This window comes from Delphinapterus leucas, chromosome 10, assembly GCF_059928025.1.
Source record: "Delphinapterus leucas isolate spDelLeu-1000000601 "Yukka" chromosome 10, BTC_Dleu_Yukka2, whole genome shotgun sequence".
In the NCBI taxonomy this organism is placed as follows: Eukaryota; Metazoa; Chordata; class Mammalia; order Artiodactyla; family Monodontidae; genus Delphinapterus; species Delphinapterus leucas.
Genome location: NC_143138.1, coordinates 73,150,930 through 73,170,241, shown reverse-complemented (window position 1 = coordinate 73,170,241; position 19,312 = coordinate 73,150,930). Strand labels below are relative to the sequence as shown.

The 19,312-nt window shown below is 36.6% G+C and overlaps 1 protein-coding gene across 1 annotated transcript in view; it reads left to right on the top strand.

Annotated features, from left to right (window-relative positions):
- The window catches only part of DNAH12 (dynein axonemal heavy chain 12), a 232,994-nt gene that overhangs the window by 167,774 nt on the left and 45,908 nt on the right, over positions 1-19,312 (top strand). The window contains exons 46-56 of the mRNA XM_022572785.3: positions 1,231-1,425; positions 5,893-6,026; positions 7,275-7,437; positions 8,148-8,228; positions 8,565-8,741; positions 10,971-11,102; positions 12,888-12,977; positions 13,605-13,745; positions 16,330-16,571; positions 17,572-17,719; positions 18,031-18,176. Of these exons, the coding sequence (XP_022428493.2) occupies positions 1,231-1,425; positions 5,893-6,026; positions 7,275-7,437; positions 8,148-8,228; positions 8,565-8,741; positions 10,971-11,102; positions 12,888-12,977; positions 13,605-13,745; positions 16,330-16,571; positions 17,572-17,719; positions 18,031-18,176 (1,649 nt within the window). The remainder of the gene's footprint in view (positions 1-1,230; positions 1,426-5,892; positions 6,027-7,274; positions 7,438-8,147; positions 8,229-8,564; positions 8,742-10,970; positions 11,103-12,887; positions 12,978-13,604; positions 13,746-16,329; positions 16,572-17,571; positions 17,720-18,030; positions 18,177-19,312) is intronic.

Here is a 19,312-nt window from a genome sequence, read left to right as displayed (position 1 = left end):
GTGGGATATAAAAAGCTGAAAGGTACTTACCTATGTGGAAAGAACTATTTTAAGTATTCACATGTAATGGCTTTTTGATTCCTCAACAATCCTTTGATATAGTTACTCTTTTCCCCATTTTACAGATGAGGAAACTAAGGTACAGAGAGGTTAAGTAACTTGCCTTCAGGTCACGTAGGTAATCAGCTGCAAGCGGGGATTTGAATTCAAGAAGTCTGGTTCTAGAGCCATTATTCCTAACCACATATAAGATGCCTTTCTCATATAGAGATATACAAGGGAAGAAAATTAAAAGTGACCTATAATCTCATTACCAAACAACTCTATTAACATTTCAAAAAATACAAATATTATAAGAATAAAATTAGATAATTCAAACAGCATAAGAACGTCCAAAATGGAAAAAAATATGATATAAACCAAGAAGAATGTCCAAGATAAAATATAAAGGCCTCTCTCTCACTCTCCCTTAAGTCCATCTCACCCAAAGTAACCACTATTAATAGTTCTTTGTGATTGCTTCCATAAAGAAGCGTGTATGTGCTCACACATATGCCCCTATATATTTTTTAATTTAACAAAAAGGATCATATTATACATACTGTTGCACAGTTTGTTCTTGCATTTATTTTATCTTGTTGATCTTGCCATAGCACATGTTGATGCATCTCATTATTTTTAACAGTTGTATAAAATTACAATATATGGATGTTTAATAATGTTTTTATTTTTTATTATTTTTAAAATATTTATTTATTTATTTGGCTGTACCGGGTTTTAGTTGCGGCACGCAGAATCTCAGTTGTGGCATCAGGCTCTAGTTCCCTGACCAGGGATCGAACCCGGGCCCCCTGAATTGGGAGGGTGGAGTCTTAACCAGTGGACCAGCAGGGAAGTCCCTATAATGTTTTTAACTGGACACTTTAGTTGTTTATATTTTTTCCTCCTAAAAACAATGTTGAATTATAGTCCCACACATATATCTTGGTGAACTTTTGTATTTTTATAAGTTAAGTTTTTGTCAGATATTTGTTTTTAAATTATAGAATTACAGAATTGAAAGTAGTCTTCTAAGTGCAAGCTATGACAAAACCATTATTTTGATATAAAAGCAAAAATTTTAAGATATTTATAAGGGGAGTAATAAAAATTCTTAATATTCCAATATCTAGTAATCTTATTATCAGCATACCTGTTTTTATTTATGAGGTTTTTTCTGGTATTCCCTAGGGTGTTCATCCTGTGGCTCAAGCTGGCAGTAAACACGATGAATTCAGTCCTTTAGCGCTGTTTGCTTTCTTTGTGAATCGCTGCAAAGATAATCTTCATGTTGTAGTGGCCTTTAGTCCCATTGGAGATGTCTTTCGAAATTGCTTGAGGCAGTTCCCATCCCTCATCAATTGCTGTACCATTGACTGGTTTCAGGTTTGTAATTTGGGGGGGAAGGACAACTAAATCTTTTGGAATTTTGCTGAAATCTTACTCAACCTCTATTAATTTACATTCATCAAGTGTTTCTTGATCACTTACTCTAATGGCAGCACCAGGGACTGGTAGGACTACATGATCCCCAAAAGGAGCTCACACTCTAGACTGGAAGACAAAAAAGGCAGTCAGCAAATGAGCAGTCAACAATTATATAAAAGAGCCATAGTCTTGGTGTGGGAAAGGTGTACTTATTAAGACAGTGACTCTCTGAAATAGGAAAATGAATTCGTTACATAGAGGAGGGGGTGTATAAGGAACCAGCAGAATGTATTTTATATATACATATATATATATATATACACACACGTATATGTGTAAAGATATATATATAGAGAGAGATATATTTATCTATCTGTACATATATTTACTATAAGGAATTGGCTCACATGATTATGGAGGCTGACATGTTCCAAGATTTGCAGCTGGCAAGCTGGAGACCCACAAGAGCTGACGGTGTAGTTCCAGTGTGAAGGCCAGCAAGCTTGAGACCTAGGAAGAAATGATATTTCCATCTGAGTCCAAAAGCAGGAAAAAACTGATGTTCCCGCTTGAAGGCCATCAGGCAGGAGGAAGTCCCCCTTACCTGGGGGAGCGTCAGCCTTTTTGTTCTATTCAGGCCTTCAACTGATTGGATGAGGCTCACTCACATTAGGGAGAGCAGCCTGCTTTACGCAGTCTGTTCATTTAAATATTGAACCCATCCAAAAATGCACCTCACAGAAACACCCAGAATAATGTTTGACCAAATATATGGGCACCCTTTGGCCCATAGCAAGTTGACACATAAAATTAACTATCACAAGATGTTAGTACGTGCAAAGGTGGAACAGTGGGGAGAGCATGGCTCATTTGGGCAGATAGTTTGGCATGGCTGACTGGCAATGAGGGCAGCAGAAGTTAAGTTGGAGCTTTAAGTGGGTGCCAGGCTATAAAGGAATTTGTAAATGTGCCTAGGAATTTGGTTTTATCCCAAAGACATTGTGGAGGCATTAACATATATTTAGCTAATCAATATTTTAGGAATAACCCAAAACACTTGGAGGCTATATGGTGGATGATTTGGAGTGGGGCAAAACAAGAAACAGGAAGACCAACTTGGTGGCAATTTCAGTCATGCCAGCAGCAAATGATGCAGGCCACCACCTCATTTAAACAAGGCAAATCGTCACTGCCTGTGTAAAACCGTTAAGTATTTATGCTCTTGAGAAGGGTAGCTCCTGGTGCCTTCTATTTGTTTGTTTTATGCCTAATGGAATGTGGACTATAGATTGACCCTGGATAATTTCTTTTAAAGATAAATTTCTGACACTAATTTGTTTTATTCTCTTTTGCCTATTTATCAATTGCATGTTTGAAAAACTAATTCTGCCCTTTTGAGGATTGCAATATGTTTCAGCTAGTGGATGTTTTAGTGTTTATACAACAATAAAACTGTGTGAAACAGTTTTGCTTTATGCAAACTATATCTTAATATTGCTTCCATTAAGTAGCCCCAAACCAAAACCAAACAAATGAACAAAGCCTGTCCAACCATAAGTTTTTCTTTTGTGAAATCTTAAAAATACAATTCTACGACTTCTGGATTTTTTTTTTTATAACCATGAGGCTTTCTGTTCTGTTATATGTGATTCATACTTGTTGGGGGAAATTTTTTAAAAGGTGGAACTAGGAGTTGCAAATAGATAAGGGAGATTAAGTGGATAACAGAGAGGAACAGAGATTTTATAGTGGAAAATTGGGGTTATAGAACCTGTGTCAGGGGCGCTGATGGCATTGTTTGGGGCCTGGCTCTTTTAAACTCAGGAAGTGAGTGTAAACCACTGTGTCACATAGTCAGGAAGTCACTGACTTTTTGGATAGATCTCTGTTCTCCCAAGTAGGGAGTACTCTCACCAGAGGTGCCAAAACAACTCAGAGGATAACGGAAGGATTTACTGGAATATTCGCTTTTGTATATTTCACATGGATTAACATTGATACCCTTGCTCAGTTTGTACGTCAAATGGCCATGTGTCATAGATGTATGCAAGGTACCCTGAGGGATTCCTGCAATGAACTAAAAATTGAAGATACATAATGCAGTTGTATGTGGACAGTAAGAGAATGTCATAAACCAGTAGCAGCTAGCTCAAGCTCTGTGTCAGCTACATTATAAGGCAAAAACAATGACTACTTAACAAGATCTGGTAAGACATTGGTAAAAACAAATTTAAGCAGGCTATTTGGAATATGGATTTATATCAACTGTTTAAATAATAAAGGTTATCCCCAGGGTGTGTCGTGACTTGCAATATTAGCTTATGATAGCGTGGTTACCTATCAACAGCCATTTTCTACCCACTCCATCTTTGCTGACAGAATTCTGATTTTGTTTGGGAAATCACTATCCATGTAGCCATGTATAATAGGGATTCATTCCTGGTCGGTCTAATTCAGCATTGGTGCTCTCACTCCTCTTACTGTTGACCATTTTACACATGAGCCTGTTCATGACCCATTGCTTGCCAATGGATCTGGATTTAAAGTCTGCCAGGGAGCTTTTGGGAGAAGCTTTCTCAGTATAAAAAGAGTTACATGATCGGAAAAGTCATATGACACTTATTTTGGCATTTTACAAAAATTCATTATCTTAATAATCTTTAGATGCCTCTTTTGAGGTTTAAAAATATATATTAGTACAGTAATACCATATGCATATAATCTGTTAATAAGTATGTGCACACTGGTAGTGTGTGCTTAAAACTTTTTTTTACTAATAGGGTGCTTGATCAAAAAAGTTTGACTTTTACCAGGATAGAGGGCCAGACACTGAAAAAATTGATCTTAAAATGCATATTGTCTACTATAAAGAAAAAAATTATAAGCATCTTGTTGAATCTAAATGAAATGAAGTTTGGAAAATACTCTAATGAGAAAATGGAGATTAATTACTCATTTAACATAAATTATTTCATTGAATAAATATTTCAAGTATTTATTTGACAAGAACTGTTTTAGGCACTGAAGATACCAGCAGTGAGGAAGAAGTCCTTGCTTTCGTGGACTTTATGTTTTAGTGGTGAGTCAGGGAGACAGACAAAAACAAATAAATATATATGTCAGATATTGGTAAGTGCTAAGAAAAAATTCAGGATAATGGAAAGAGTAATGAGGGAAGGAATGCTGTTTTAGAAAGAGTGCATTGGGAAGACCTTCCTGGTAAATTTTCATTTGCACAGAGATGTGAAAGAGTGAACCACATGGAGGTCTAGGTGGGGAGGGTTCTAGTCAGAGGGACGGCAAATCCAATGGCCCAGGGGCAGAAGCACACTTGATATATTCTAGGAAAAGCAAAGGAACCATTTCACTGAGATGGGGAATACTGGAAGAAAAGTGAATCTGTGGGGAAGAAAATCAAATGTTCAACTTTGGATGTTATAACAGGTAGGAATTATAATGGGCTGCTAGTAACAGAAACCCAAACTAAACACATAGGTTTTTTTTTTCTTTTCCTCTTTCGTATAGAAAAAAATTGAAGGTAAGCAGACTAGGACTTTTGTGACTTAACAAAGTCATCAGAATCCCATGTTCTTCTTTTTTTTTTTTTGCTGTACGCGGGCCTCTCACCGCTGCGGCCTCTCCCACTGCGGAGCACAGGCTCCGGACGCGCAGGCCCAGCGGCCACGGCCCACGGGCCCAGCCGCTCCGCGGCACGCGGGATCCTCCCGGACCGGGCACGAACCCGCGTCTCCTGCATTGGCAGGCAGACTCTCAACCACTGCGCCACCAGGGAAGCCCCCCATGTTCTTCTTTACTATCCTTAGCATGTGGTTTCCATCTTCAGAGTCATCATATGGTCTAATGTGGCTGCTAGATCTCCAACTTTCACATCTGTGCTACGGAAACGAAGTAGAATAATGGAAAGTAGGGCAAAAAGGACCCATGCCAGCTCTATGTAATTCTCTAGAGAGCTTGCTTATATGTCATTATTTACTCTGAATTGCAAAGGAGTCTAGGAAATGTGGTATTATAACTGGGCATATTGCTATCTAGAATAAAATTGGAGTCCTAAGGAAAGGGGGCTGATAGGTATTAGGAGAGCAACTAAGCAGCCTGTGCCATTGTCCTACTAAATTTGGGGTGCCTACTAGATGTCCAAGTGGAAGAGTTAGGGAAGCAGTGTAGTATATCTTTGATATGTAAATTATTATCTACCTTTCCTTTATATTGCGTTATCTTTAATTTTACTGTATAAAATATTTATTAGATCTTTCATTGTGCCCTTAGTCCCCCTAATTCTGTTTTCCCTATTAAGGTTTTAATTTTCTCAACCCCAAATTCTTCTCACACAGGAAGACAATTTATATAACTGAAGTGTGACTAATCATCTTAACTTTTATTTGCTTTTCGTTTTCTTATTTTTAGCCATGGCCCGAAGACGCTCTTGAACTTGTAGCTGTGAAATTCTTAGAAACACTGGAGCTTACTGAAGTTGAACGACGAGAGATAGTTCCAATCTGCAAACACTTTCACACTTCCATTATGCATCTTTCCGAAAGGTTAATATTAATAAATTTTACAATAATGCCTTGTATTTTAAAGCATCTTTTTTTGTGAAAGCCCAAAATTTTAATAAGATTTCTATGGCTTCTAAGTCTCTCCAATCATTTAATTAGTTAAGACTTGCAAGTAATAGAAAGCTACTTGATCTAGGTTTCACAAAGAGAGGAATTTATTACAAAGATACAGGGATACCTTACAAAGTTTAAGGGAAAGAATACAGCTGTATCTTAGAAGTGACTGGAAGCAGGAGTTAAAAAGCCACCACAAACCCAGAAATGCTTTTTCTCTGTTTCTCATCGGGCATCTGCTTTCTTCTTTCTCTTTACAGACTGAATTTTTTACTTCCCAGTATATATGGAGGAAACTGTGTGCCTCTCGATTCTCAATTTTACTTCTTGCAATTCCAGCTGTAGCAGAGATTGATTGGCTGTTTCCAGCTCTCTATTCCCAATTTATTCCAAAATATGATTAGCCTTGTTTGTGTCCAGTGCCCAATCCTGCTCTGATCTGCTGTGGTTATGGTGGCAGGTTTCACAGAACAAACATTGCTCTTGGGGCACTGGTTGGAAGTTCTCAGACAAGGAGGGAGATGGTTGGTGGGCTGTGGATGCCTTAAAAGTATAAGTTTTACCTCTGTTCATCTCTGAGATCCTCATTTCAAAGATGCTCATAGTATATTGCCAGAGTTTTACAGCCAGCTAGCATGTTTGGCTTGGACAGTTAACACCGATCAGTGGGCTCTAGTCTACATACTTGCTGTGAAACATCATTGCATCCATTGTTTTTATGTGTATGGGTAGTAGTCTTATATTTCTGGCCAAACCCTGTTCAACCAACATGTGACACGTGTGCACGGAATGATGACTCATTCTTCCTATGCTATCTGCAGTCCCCTTTCCTACTATACTTTTGTACAGTATCTTGGGTCTCTTAGATCCTCCTGGCATATGAAACATGTAAAAAGACCTACCTGTATCTTTCTTGCTGTAGTTCTCTTTTGAGACATATCTTTGTTGATTTGTGCTTTTTAACTACACCATTACTATTTGATATTTTGTAGACAAGAAATTAGGAAATGGTTCTGTGTAAAATTCTAGGATTTTGTAAACTTCAAGTATTCAGCAGCTTCTGAATAAAATTAACCTTTATTCTTAAATGTTTGTTGTTAATGCTATGTCGAATTTACTTCTTACTTTGTAAAACCCATTACTTATAGTAAGATATGCCATCTGCCTCTCTTTTAGGTTCTTGCACACATTAGGACGACATAACTATGTTACTGCTACTTCTTACCTTGAACTTATTGCCTCATTTCGACAGCTTTTGACTAAGAGGCAACAAGCTATAATGGAAGCAAAACAGCGATATGTGAATGGACTTGACAAATTAGCTTTTGCTGAGTCTCAGGTAAATTTGAGGAGCTGCTCAAATGGTAATACATAATGGGAAATAGAAGAGCTATAATTTATTGAGAATATATTATGTTCCAGGTACTGTGTTATGTGCTTCATGTGCATTCCTTCAATTATTCCTCATAACAACTCCATGAGGTAGACACTTTTATCATCCTCATTTTACAGATGAGTAAAGTAAATTTTACAGAAGTTCAGAGTTTCCCAGACCACACAGACTCAAATACACCCAGTTTTATTCTTAATTCTTTGGCATTTGGAGAGAATATAATGTCAGGGTTGACTTTTTATTGTAATAGCTGGTTAAATATAAGATTGGGTTTTTTTTTAAAATGAGTCAAGTGCTAGTAATACTTATTAGCATTATTTCAACATAGGCAACAGAGTGTTGGGGTGGTCTGGATGCACTGTATACCAGGCACATAGTATAATAGGGATAGCCCGAGCTGCCACCTTTTTTCTACCTGATTTTCTTCCTCAACAACTGCATTCTTCCACTGCCCTGTCATACTCAAGGAAGATAAAGTCTTTTGTGAAGAAAACTGGTCACACTCTCATGGTTTTGTTTATCATGTAAAGAACTGGAAAAAAAAAGTTAAGGTTTTCTGTCCCCAATACCTTATGATACATTTAAGTTTCAATTTTCTCTGTTTGGCTTCCGTAGCTATTATAGTTATGAAAACTAATGACAAATTGTTTACTTAGGTTGGTGAAATGAAAATAGAGCTTGTTCAGTTACAGCCCAAGTTGGAGGAAGCTAAAATTGAAAATGCACATATGATGCAGGTAAAGTATCCTGAATTTTTAAAAACTGATGTCAGAGGACAATTGAAATATGTAAAATCAGCCTTGAAAATAAGCCTTAATTTTTTTGCCACTAGATCTTAGGGATGTTACCCTTTTCAGTTGACTCATTGGGTTCCATGTGGTTTCTGTTGTTTTTGAAGAGAGATGGGGAGCCCATTACCAAATTAGGTCATGTGTATTTACATTTCTCCTCATTTTATCCTTCAAAATGATATGTCAGGTTCCCTAATCTTCAAATGTTCCTTTGTCTCTAGGATAGAGAAAGCATTAGGATGTTTAAGGAAATGTCTTTATTTTTTTCTTTCTTTTCTTTAGATTATTGAGATAGAATCTGCACAAGTGGAAGCAAAAAGAGAGTTTGTGAAATTTGATGAAGAGATAGCCAGTGGAAAGGCTGAAGAAGCCCAAGCTCTGAAAAATGAGTGTGAAAGTGATCTAGCTGAGGCGATTCCAGCTTTGGAAGCAGCTCTGTCTGCGCTGGATACACTGAAGGCAAGTGTTTGAATTAGCTTATGTTTCATCAACAAAGTAAAACTGCATACAGATACTTGGTTAATTCGGTGTAGTTCACTTTCAGTGGGTGGTATTATATTGTTTTTGTCCAGTCAAATGAAACTTGACTCTTAACAATTCCTTTTTGCTATACTGTTATCTTATATTTTTTGCTTTTCATATATTATTTATAATTTTCATTCAGGATATTCCAGTGGGAATGGAATAATCTCCAAGAGGCCACAGTGTTTCTGTACATGGACCAGGAGGCATATGTTAAATAGAATGTTGAGCTACCTTTCTGCAGCCTTTTGGACATGCATGTACAGCAAAACCTAAAGATCATTTCCAATATAGATGTGGGTCACACCTGTCTGCATTACACTATGTTGTGTATGACTCTACAGGGTCTTTAGGCAAAACTAGAATAACCTCACCAAACAGAGCAGAGAGACCAGCTTCTGTGACTAGGAAGGCCCAGTGTAGTATGGAAGTTCAGGATATTCAGACCCCATTCTTTGCCTTTTTTCCTAATCAATGCCCTAACCCAGGGGTCCCCAGCCCCCAGGCCGCAGACCGCTACTGGTCCGCAGCCTGTTAGGAACGTGGCCGCACAGCAGGAGGTGAGCGGCGGGCAGGCGAAGCTTCATCCGCCACTCTGCGTCGGTCGCTTTACCGCCTGAACCATGGCTTGCAGTATCAACTGAACCATCCCCCGGCCACCCTCCACCCCCCATCCGTGGAAAAATTGTCTTCCATGAAACCGGTCCCTGGTGCCAGAAAGTTTAGGGACTGCTACAACTTTCACATAAGATACCTGACAAGATGGTGAGCTCAACCTATCAGTAATTCAGCACCTTCAGGATCAAACTCTATATCTGATTTTCAGTTATATCAGACTTGTAGTTGTAAGACTTAAGATTGTGTTAGGTCATTTATATTTAGAAACTGTCACTGTGCTGTGAACCAGGAATTTAACCAGAATTTTAATATTAAAATTCTGAGCTTATTATTTTCTTCATGTCTGCTCTCTGTCACATTTAAAAGCCACATTCTACCCAGTAGTCTTTCTTCATTCTCTCCTTAGACGTTTATCACAGGGGCCAATCATTTTGACAAAGTTTGTTTTTAATAGACACTCCATTCTAGACGACCATGAGCATGAATTTAGGTAACTTTTATCACTGTGTACCATGGACTTTCAGTACTGTATCCTCTGATACTCACAGGATTCTTGATGCCTTTAAACACCACCAGTTCAAGTTATCAGTATCAGGTTTCCCTTTCAGTTGTTTGTACCCTTCCTAGTATCAAATACTGTATTATAGAAAAGAGTTAGGGTTCAGTTGCAGAGAAGGGAATTGACTATTTAGTGTTAGCAAAGATTCTTTAGGGAATTTTATAAATAAATTACAGAATTCTTGGAAGAGCTAAGTAAATAGATTCTAGGCCGAGCTGCCAGGAATGACTCACAAAGCTAAACTGAGGCACTAATCTACCAGAGGAATGATCCCTCTCAGTTGGAAGCCTGCAGAGCCTTCTTACAGAGCCATATTGCCTCCACCATAATCCATATCAGCAAAACAGATGCCTCGTGCCCTGCAAGTCTCCTCACTTATTCATTCTGAATTCTAGTATCACTCAAGTGATCTGATGGTAGGACCTAACGACCTCCCACAACTCTAGCTGCATGGGAAACTACGATAAATGTTTAGCTTTCCAGCAATTGCAAGGGAAGTCAGAAGGATACTGGAGTGGATAATAACTAACTGAATCAGTTGTGTCTGTCGTAATAATATATACCGTTTTAGAAAATAAGTTTGGAATTGGAACTTACCTCTTCTTTCATTTTTGGTGGGTAAAGCTACCATGTAAGCAAATATAGAATTAAGTCTTTATTTAACTTAGGGTTATTAACGTGGATTCCATGTGTGGGCTTGGCATGTGACTATATAAAAAGTTTGTGCATGTGCGCAAAAATATTTTCTCTGGAAGATTCTTAGCTGTCACCATATTCTCATAAGGACCTATGAACTCTCAAACACTTGGGAACCATTGGTTTACTGTACTTAAGTTCTCTTTTGTTAATTCTTTCATAACCATGCAAAGCAAAAAACAATTAGTTTCAAATGAAAATTTATGCTTTTATTATTCTCCAACATTATTTTTGAAACTCTTATTATTTAAAAGTAGGCTATTCTGAAGATACCCTGTTTTCTTTTTATTTAGCCAGCTGACATTACAATTGTGAAGTCAATGAAGAATCCTCCATCTGGTGTTAAACTAGTTATGGCAGCTGTTTGTGTTATGAAAGATATAAAACCAGAAAAAGTTTCAGATCCTTCAGGAACTGGAGGCAAGGTAATAACTAGACACAGATTTATATCATATTCATGAACGTACAGAACACTTTACAGCAACTATTATCAAATTAAATGTCAACAGTACCCAGTTCAGGGAAGACATATTGTTTTCCAGATTATATGTATCCTAGATAAAGCTAAGGCAGTATAGCATCAGAAAAATGTAGTTCTGGTTGTTTCCATCTCCTTTTCTGTCTATGCGGAATTCCCCACTGTCATGGGGTGGGGTTGAATGAACAGTGAGACACCTGTGCTTTAGCTAAGAGTCTCAAGAACATGATATGGTTATATAGGTGTTTCTGAGCATTCAAAAAATTCTGCTGTTAAGCAGTACAGTGATGTTGTTAAGAGCATTTGCTCTGGAGCCAGAATGTCTATATTCAGAAATTCTGACCCTCCTAGCAATGTGACCCTGGGGACAATGCTTAACCTCTGTGGAACTCTGTAAAAAGAGGATTGTCATAGTACCTGCCTCACAAAGTTAATGCAAGGATTAGATTAGTTAATACATATAAAGCTCTTATGTATAAGGCCTTATAAACAGTAAGCTGTTTATAATAATAAATATTACACATTTATTACTAAATGTTAGTTGTTGTTATTACAATTATTATTCAAAGGTATCTCCCTTAAAAAAGATGGTGTAACATCTATCCTAAACTAAATTTATAGACTTATTTTCTTTTCAGGTTTTTACAATACCTAGGTTTGAATTCCTGAATTGGAAAATTGGGATTTTTTTTTTGGGGCCATTCTATCCTTCGTTGACGTAATAAAGATAAAGAAAATAAATAGGCTCTTACCTTAACAAGTTATTCTCACGCACACACAGATGGACATACACACACACACATACACCCCATCAGGCTTCTGAAATTAATAAAAAGAATGTTCAGCTACTTATTTAACACCTTTTATTAGCACAAGTACCATGCGCTTTATCTTATAACTGACAGCAGTGTATAATCTTTGTCTTTCTGCTTTCTCTTCTTTATTCCACTTGGGAAGTCTAGGTAGGTGAGGAGATTTTCTATAAGAAAAATATTTGCTACCTGTTTTAGTCCATTTGGGCTACTATAACAAGTTACCACAGATAGGGGTGGCTTATAAACAACAAAAATTTATTTCTCACACTTCCGGAGGCTGGGAAGTCCAAAATCAAGACTACAGTAGATTCAGTGTCTGGTGAGGGTTCACTTCCCAGTTTATAGACTACCATCTCTTTGTTGTGTCCTCACATAGTGGATGGGTGAGGGACCTCTCTGAGGTCTATTTCTCAGACCAAAGACCACCTCCCAAAGACCCCACCTCCAAATACTATTACACTGGGGAGTAGGCTTCAGCATACGAATTTGGGGAAAGGACACAAACTTTCAGTCTATGGCACTACCTTTCTGGTTTGAAAGTCAAGATTAATGGAAAATAAAAGTTGAAATTAAAAAAATATATTTTCTTATATGAAAATTGTGATGGTGTTTATACCAGCTGCTTTTCTTAAGTTTTCTAAAGAGAAATAATCATATCTTTTGCCTTCTAATATTTAATTTTTAATAATAAAGTCAATATATAAGTTCATATACATATTTTAAATATCTGATATACTTAACATGTTCTCAGGGAGAGAAGTCTCTTTATTTCATTTCCAAGGAGATGTAGGTTTATATTTTGAAAGTACAGTGTATAGTTTCTCTGGATTAATATATCTTAAACCTCAAGAAGAAAAGTTTTATATCAAGCATATTTAATTGCACATCTAATAAGTTTCCATAAATTTTATTTATAGATATTAGATTACTGGGGACCTAGCAAAAAACTTCTGGGAGATATGAATTTCCTAAGAGATTTGAGAGAATATGACAAAGACAACATTCCGGTGAGTTTCATTGGATTTTTTCTACAAATGTAATTTTACCAAGATGTATAAAATCTTTAACATTTTGCAATATTATATAAAACATAAGAAGATAGTCTGTCTTTAGAATTAAGATAATAAATGAATATTATATTTATTAATGACTATTATGAATTCTCATAATACATAAAACCTCTCCTCTTTCAGAGTCATGGAATAAATTGCTGTTTTAGTGTATTATTGACATGAAAGAGTTCTCCAAGTGTCTTATAATAGTTTATTTCTTAATAAATTGGATATACAAATTTGTGAGGTAAAAAAGTATAGTTGTTTTTCATCCAAACTTCTATTTATTTATGTTTAATTGTTCTTCCTTATTTCCATATGTTTTCCCAAACTACACAAGTCTTTTAATTTTTTTGGAAGAAATACCTTGTTTCACTATCTGTAATAAGTTTGCATATTTTGCTCACAAATATGACTGCTACAATTATGCTTATTTTAAAAATATCTCAAAGTACTCACTTTGGTTTTTAAAGGCAACATAACTTTTTTATATACTTTTTTTTTTACTGTGTATGATTAATTTTTCATCTATGGTTGCGTGATATATGTTGAAATCTTAAGATCTAAATCTTTGTTTTATAGGTGACTGTTATGCAGAAGATTCGTGGTGAATACTTAACAAACCCTGAATTTGATCCCCCTAAGGTTGCTAAAGCTTCCTCTGCAGCTGAGGGTCTGTGTAAGTGGATCATGGCTATGGAGGTGTATGACAGAGTTGCAAAGGTATTTTGAGGATCAGCGCATCCATTTTGTGTTGATATATTCCCATAAGTTAAAATCTATGCCAATACTTATTAGTTAAGAAGTTTCTAAAAGTGATACCACAAAGAATTTGTCCTGCTGCAGCATAATCATCAGGCATTAACTGAGTATCTAGTACATGAAGAGAATACTTATGTGTGACATAACCTGGGACCAGTGTAAGTGAGAGCAGGGATGATCATTGGAGTTGGCCAGACTGACCTATAGCTACAGGGACCTGGGGCAAAAGAGAATTAAGTTTTATGAGGGGACTGCAGAAGCAAAGAAAAATCCAAAACACCAAGGGCAAAGTGGCAGATTAAAATCTTGATGCAAAGGTCAGAAGTAAGAAATTCCAGTAGGGTTAAGAGGCGGAGCATGGAATCAAGCCATGGCATGCAGTGATAGGGAGTCTTTTTTGGAGTACCCACTGAGGCCAAATTCCTGGGAGAGCAGAGAATGGTTAAGAGCATTTTGTAAATTTGACTAGCAAAGGACCAAGGAAACACTGGCCTTGTCCTCAGGAGCTTGCAGAATTCTACCAAGGGGAGCAGGAAATATAAATAAAAATACCCATGGAAATACATGATAGCATGTGTTTAGAACAACCTCAGAGTATAGGATGAGTGATCAGGCTGTGATGATTGAGAAGATATTCTTAATAAGGTATATGTACCTGTAGAGAGGTACAGACTGTGACTGTAAATTTCAGGGGAGTAGACCTTTATACACCTGTTAAAGAAATAAAATTAATTTTTTTAATAAATTCACTTTATTTTTATTTATTTTTGGCTGCACGCAGGCTCTCTGTAGTTGCGGCGAGTGGGGGCTACTCTTTGTTGTGGTGTGCAGGCTTCTCACTGTAGTGGCTTCTCTTGTTGTGGCACATGGGCTCAGTAGTTGTGGCTCATGGGCTCTAGAGTGCAGGCTCAGCAGCTGTGGCGCACAGGCCTAGTTGCTCCGTGGCATGTGGGATCTTCCTGGACCAGGACTCGAACCCGTGTCCCCTGCATTGGCAGGCAGATTCTTAACCACAGCTCCACCAGGGAAGCCCTAAAATTAATTTTAATGGATGTTCTGCCATTTGAACATCTTGTCCCTCCCCATAGTAATCTCAGCAGGTCGGCAAGCTCTCAACTCAGCTAATTAACACATGTGGAATCTTCTGGATCCTTTCTATAAAGCTGAGAATCTAAGGCATTCAGGTTGTTTTCTGACTTTCCACTCTACACCTCCACACTGCTATTTTAATTCTGATGCACCTGTCCCATGTTTTTATGGAGGGGTTGAAGGGAGATATCCAGCAAGGTCTTCTCCAAAGTCCAAAGCAGAAAGTGGAGCTTCCTAATTCAATATCTGATCCTTTTATTATTATTATTATTTTGTCTGCACTGGGTCTTGAGTGCTGTGTGCAGGCTTTCTCTAATTGCAGTGAGCGGGGGCTACTATTCGTTGCAGTTCACAGGCTTCTCATTGCAGTGGCTTCTCTTGTTGCGGGGCAGGGGCTCTAGGCACACAGGCTTCAGTAGTTGTGGTTCCTGAGCTCTAGAGCGCAGACTCAGTAGTTGTGGTGTGGCTTAGTTGCTCTGTGGCATTTGGGATCTTTCCAGACCAGAGTTCGAACCCGTGTCCCCTGCTCCGGCAGGCGGACTCTCAACCACTGCGCCACCAGGGGAGCCTGGCAGGAGGATTCTTAACCACTGCACTACCAGGGGAGCCCCAATATCCGATTCTTTGCCTCACTCTTCCTCTTACCCTTCAGCTCATTCACGGCAATGTACCAGAAGACTTAGGTCTCCCTTCTTTCAAATGGACATATACTCTCTTTGGTCATCTTGTAAATTCCTTCTACTGGTGGCTTATAGTACACTCTGATCAAGTTGGCCAAACCCCATTCTTGATATATTGATACTAATGAGCATAATAAAATAAGAAATTTAGAAAATTCTTTTTCTCTCAACAAAGTGTCACTTTTCAAGATTTGTTGAGGAAAATTCAGTTTTGGTAGTGAAGCTGAACACCGAGACTTTATTTCTCTTTGTATTACTGCTACTGTCTTAATCCCCTCAAGGCAAATGTAAGCCTCAGCTGACTGGGAAGACATTGAGAATTTCTAAGCTGACTTGGAAATGGCAAAAAAAAAAAAAAGCACTTTCATGTATTTTTAAGCATTTGTAACTCCTGTTACATGTTTTTCTATTTTTTTTGCAGCAGTTGAATGGCAACTTCTCATTATTTTGAGATATTTTGCTATATGTTATGCTATTCTTGCTACATATTATGACATTTTATTAGTCCAGAATAACTTGCCTATTTTTTAGATAACTGTTTGCTAGTCCAGAATGATTTTATATATTTTATAAGACATAGAAATATATTTTACTTTTCTGCATATAAAAATATGATGTAAGATTTAAGGCATTTAAAATTTGTATAATTCATTGTTATAAGTGATGTATTTATAATCATAAATAAACATTTAAAATTCATAATATCTATAAAGGATTATGTCGATTGTCAGTTTTATATAGTACACATTATAGCTGCATATATTGTTCCCAAACAGGTAGTGGCTCCTAAGAAAGCCCGCTTAACAGAAGCTCAGAAGTCCTTAGCTGAGACAATGGAGCTTTTGAATCAGAAGAGAGCAGAACTAGCAGAAGTAGAACATCATCTGGAAAATTTACAAGCAACATTTCTTGAGAAAACTGAGGAAAAGGCTCGTTTAGAAGACCAGGTGGAACTCTGTGCTAAGAAACTTGAAAGAGCCTCAAAACTAATTGGAGGACTAGGTGGAGAAAAATCAAGGTCAGATTTCTACTCCTTTTAACAATATTTTACAAGGTCGGGCTTGAATATGTGACTTTTTTTGGGTATTTATTATGATTACTGATTCTTAAATGGCTGGTTGAGATTGTGGGACTTTCTATAAAGCACCTGGCTAAGCTTCTCCAAACAGAATATCAATGTCAAGGATGGTGTTTGCAGCTTGCTTTCAAATGTTAAAAAAGAGAGAGAGAGAGAGAAAGAAGCAAATAAAACAAATGATAATTTTTAAGTGGTGAGTATGTGGGTGATCATTGTGCAATTCTTTCCAATTTTATGTATGTTAAAATTTTTCATAATAAAATGGGAGGGAGTAGTGGATTTATGGTTCATTTTGTTAAATTTATTTCGGATAACTGACTTGATATAACAAAGCCAGTTAGCTTTATTTTAATCTATTTATTTATACTGGCCAGCCAACTATCATAGTTATTAACTACATTTGTTGAATGAATAGCATGATAAAGTTACACACTTTTGACAATACTTTGTAAGGTAGATTGGATGTTTTTGTAATGCACTTTTTATTGTAAAGGTTTCATTAAATGCAAAAAAATATCAACCTTAGCATTAGTATGTCAGCTGCTATACAACTTAAATGTAATTTTTGGTAATGAATTGCAAATGTTCCTATGTTTTTCAGGAACAAATAGCAGGGCCACTAGACCAAATCATCCTGATTAAAATTATTAGACAAAATGCTGGTGGTTTTTTTGTTTTGCTTATTCTGAAAGAAAAAGTCGTGTAAGAAATGCCTAATATTCTAATAATCAAAGGTAGATTATCATTTGTGTAACATAGATATATATTATAGCATGTTAGAGCTAGAAGGGACCCAACCTCCTTGCTTATAGATAAGCAAGTGCCCAACATTTCATGGCATTTTGTTATAGAGTTTGGACTAGAAGCCCCTAGCCCTTTCAATTACTGTCATAGATCATTCTCTATGATGAGGCTATTTTGCCTTTGATTAATCTCCCAGATGGTCTCAAGCTGCAGATGACCTTCAGATAGTATATGAAAATTTGACTGGTGATGTCTTAGTATCAGCAGGAGTAATAGCCTACCTTGGTGCTTTCACTGCTGGCTTTCGACAAACATGTACAGAAGATTGGAGCATGTTGTGCAAGGTAATGGTTTTATATTTCATAAGTTTCTTTACATAGAACACTTAAAGTATGTGTTGGGGTATCTGGGGGGAAAAGATGATAATAAAAACAGAGAAGGGGAGAAATGACTGAAAATATGGGGTTTTTCTTTTTTTCTTTTTGTTTGATCAGTAAAATACTTCCATAGTCCAACTTTCCTTTCAGTTTTCTTTTTGTTCTTTAGAATTATTAAACAATATCTAATAACAATTAAATCAGTATTTTAATGTTAACAATATTTCAATCAACAAGACAAGAGAAAACATCAAAAGAAATTTGTTTATTTCTTACAGCAGAAAAAAATCCCATGTTCAGAGGAGTTCTCATTGAGTAAGACCCTGGGTGATCCAGTAAAAATTAGAGCTTGGAATATTGCTGGATTGCCTACAGATACTTTCTCCATAGACAATGGAGTGATTGTTAATAACTCCAGGCGTTGGTAAGGAACATAAAGTATTTATTTTTCAATTATTTTATTTTAAGGTTTTCAAATATAGAGAAAAGTTGAGAGGATTTTAAAGTGCCTGTATAGCTACTACTTCCTAGATCCTACAATTAACATTTTATTATTCTTATCTATCCCTCTATCCATCCATCAACTCATCCTTTTTCTTGTATTTCAACATATGTTGCAGACATGGATCTACTTCCTTCCAGATACTTCAGCATGCATATCATTAACTAAAGTTCAATATTTTTTTTTTCTTTTGAGGTAAAATTTACATACAATGAAATACACAAAACTTAAAACTATACCATTCAATGAGTTCTAACAAAAGTATGCACTTGTGCAACCCAAACCTCTGTCAAGGTATAAAACATTCTCTTTTGTCCCTTCCCAGTAAATCCCCACCCTCATCCTGTAGGAGATTATTATTCTGATTATTTTCCATCACAGGTTAGTTTTGCCTATTCTAGAACTTCATATAAATGGAATCATACTGTATGTAGTCTTTTGTATAAGGCTTTTTCCACACAGCATAATCTTACTAATTTTTGTGCTGAGTAGTATTCCATTACATGACTATATAACTTTATGCATTTTCCTGTTGACGGACACCTGGGCCGTTGGCAGGTTTTGGCTATTCAATGTATTTATTTTAACTAGGTATTTCTACCCATTTTCATGATACTATAACAATAATTTATGCAATTTCATGTATATTTTTCAACACTGTCACTGATAGTGTGATAACTATATGAGTTTTCCAAATGGTTTTTATTGTTATCCTTTTATTTATATCACTTTCAAAAACTTGGGAAATTACTCTCATCTGAGAAATATTTTCTTATAAATGGTTATTTAGTCATGTTGTCATCTAATTTAAGTCTTTTCTTGGGATCTTATGTCAAATATACTATGATAGATACTATTGAGTTCTTATATTCATGAGGTACTTTGTAAGTGCCTTATATCCTCACAAATTCCTATGAGTTAGTTCTTATTATTCCATTTTACAGATGAGATGACTGAGGCCCACAGTGATTTACTAATTTGAAATGTAGTGAGATAACTGAGCTAATAAATGGTGGAGTAAGAATTTGAACCCAGGCAATTTAACTTCCAAATCCTTG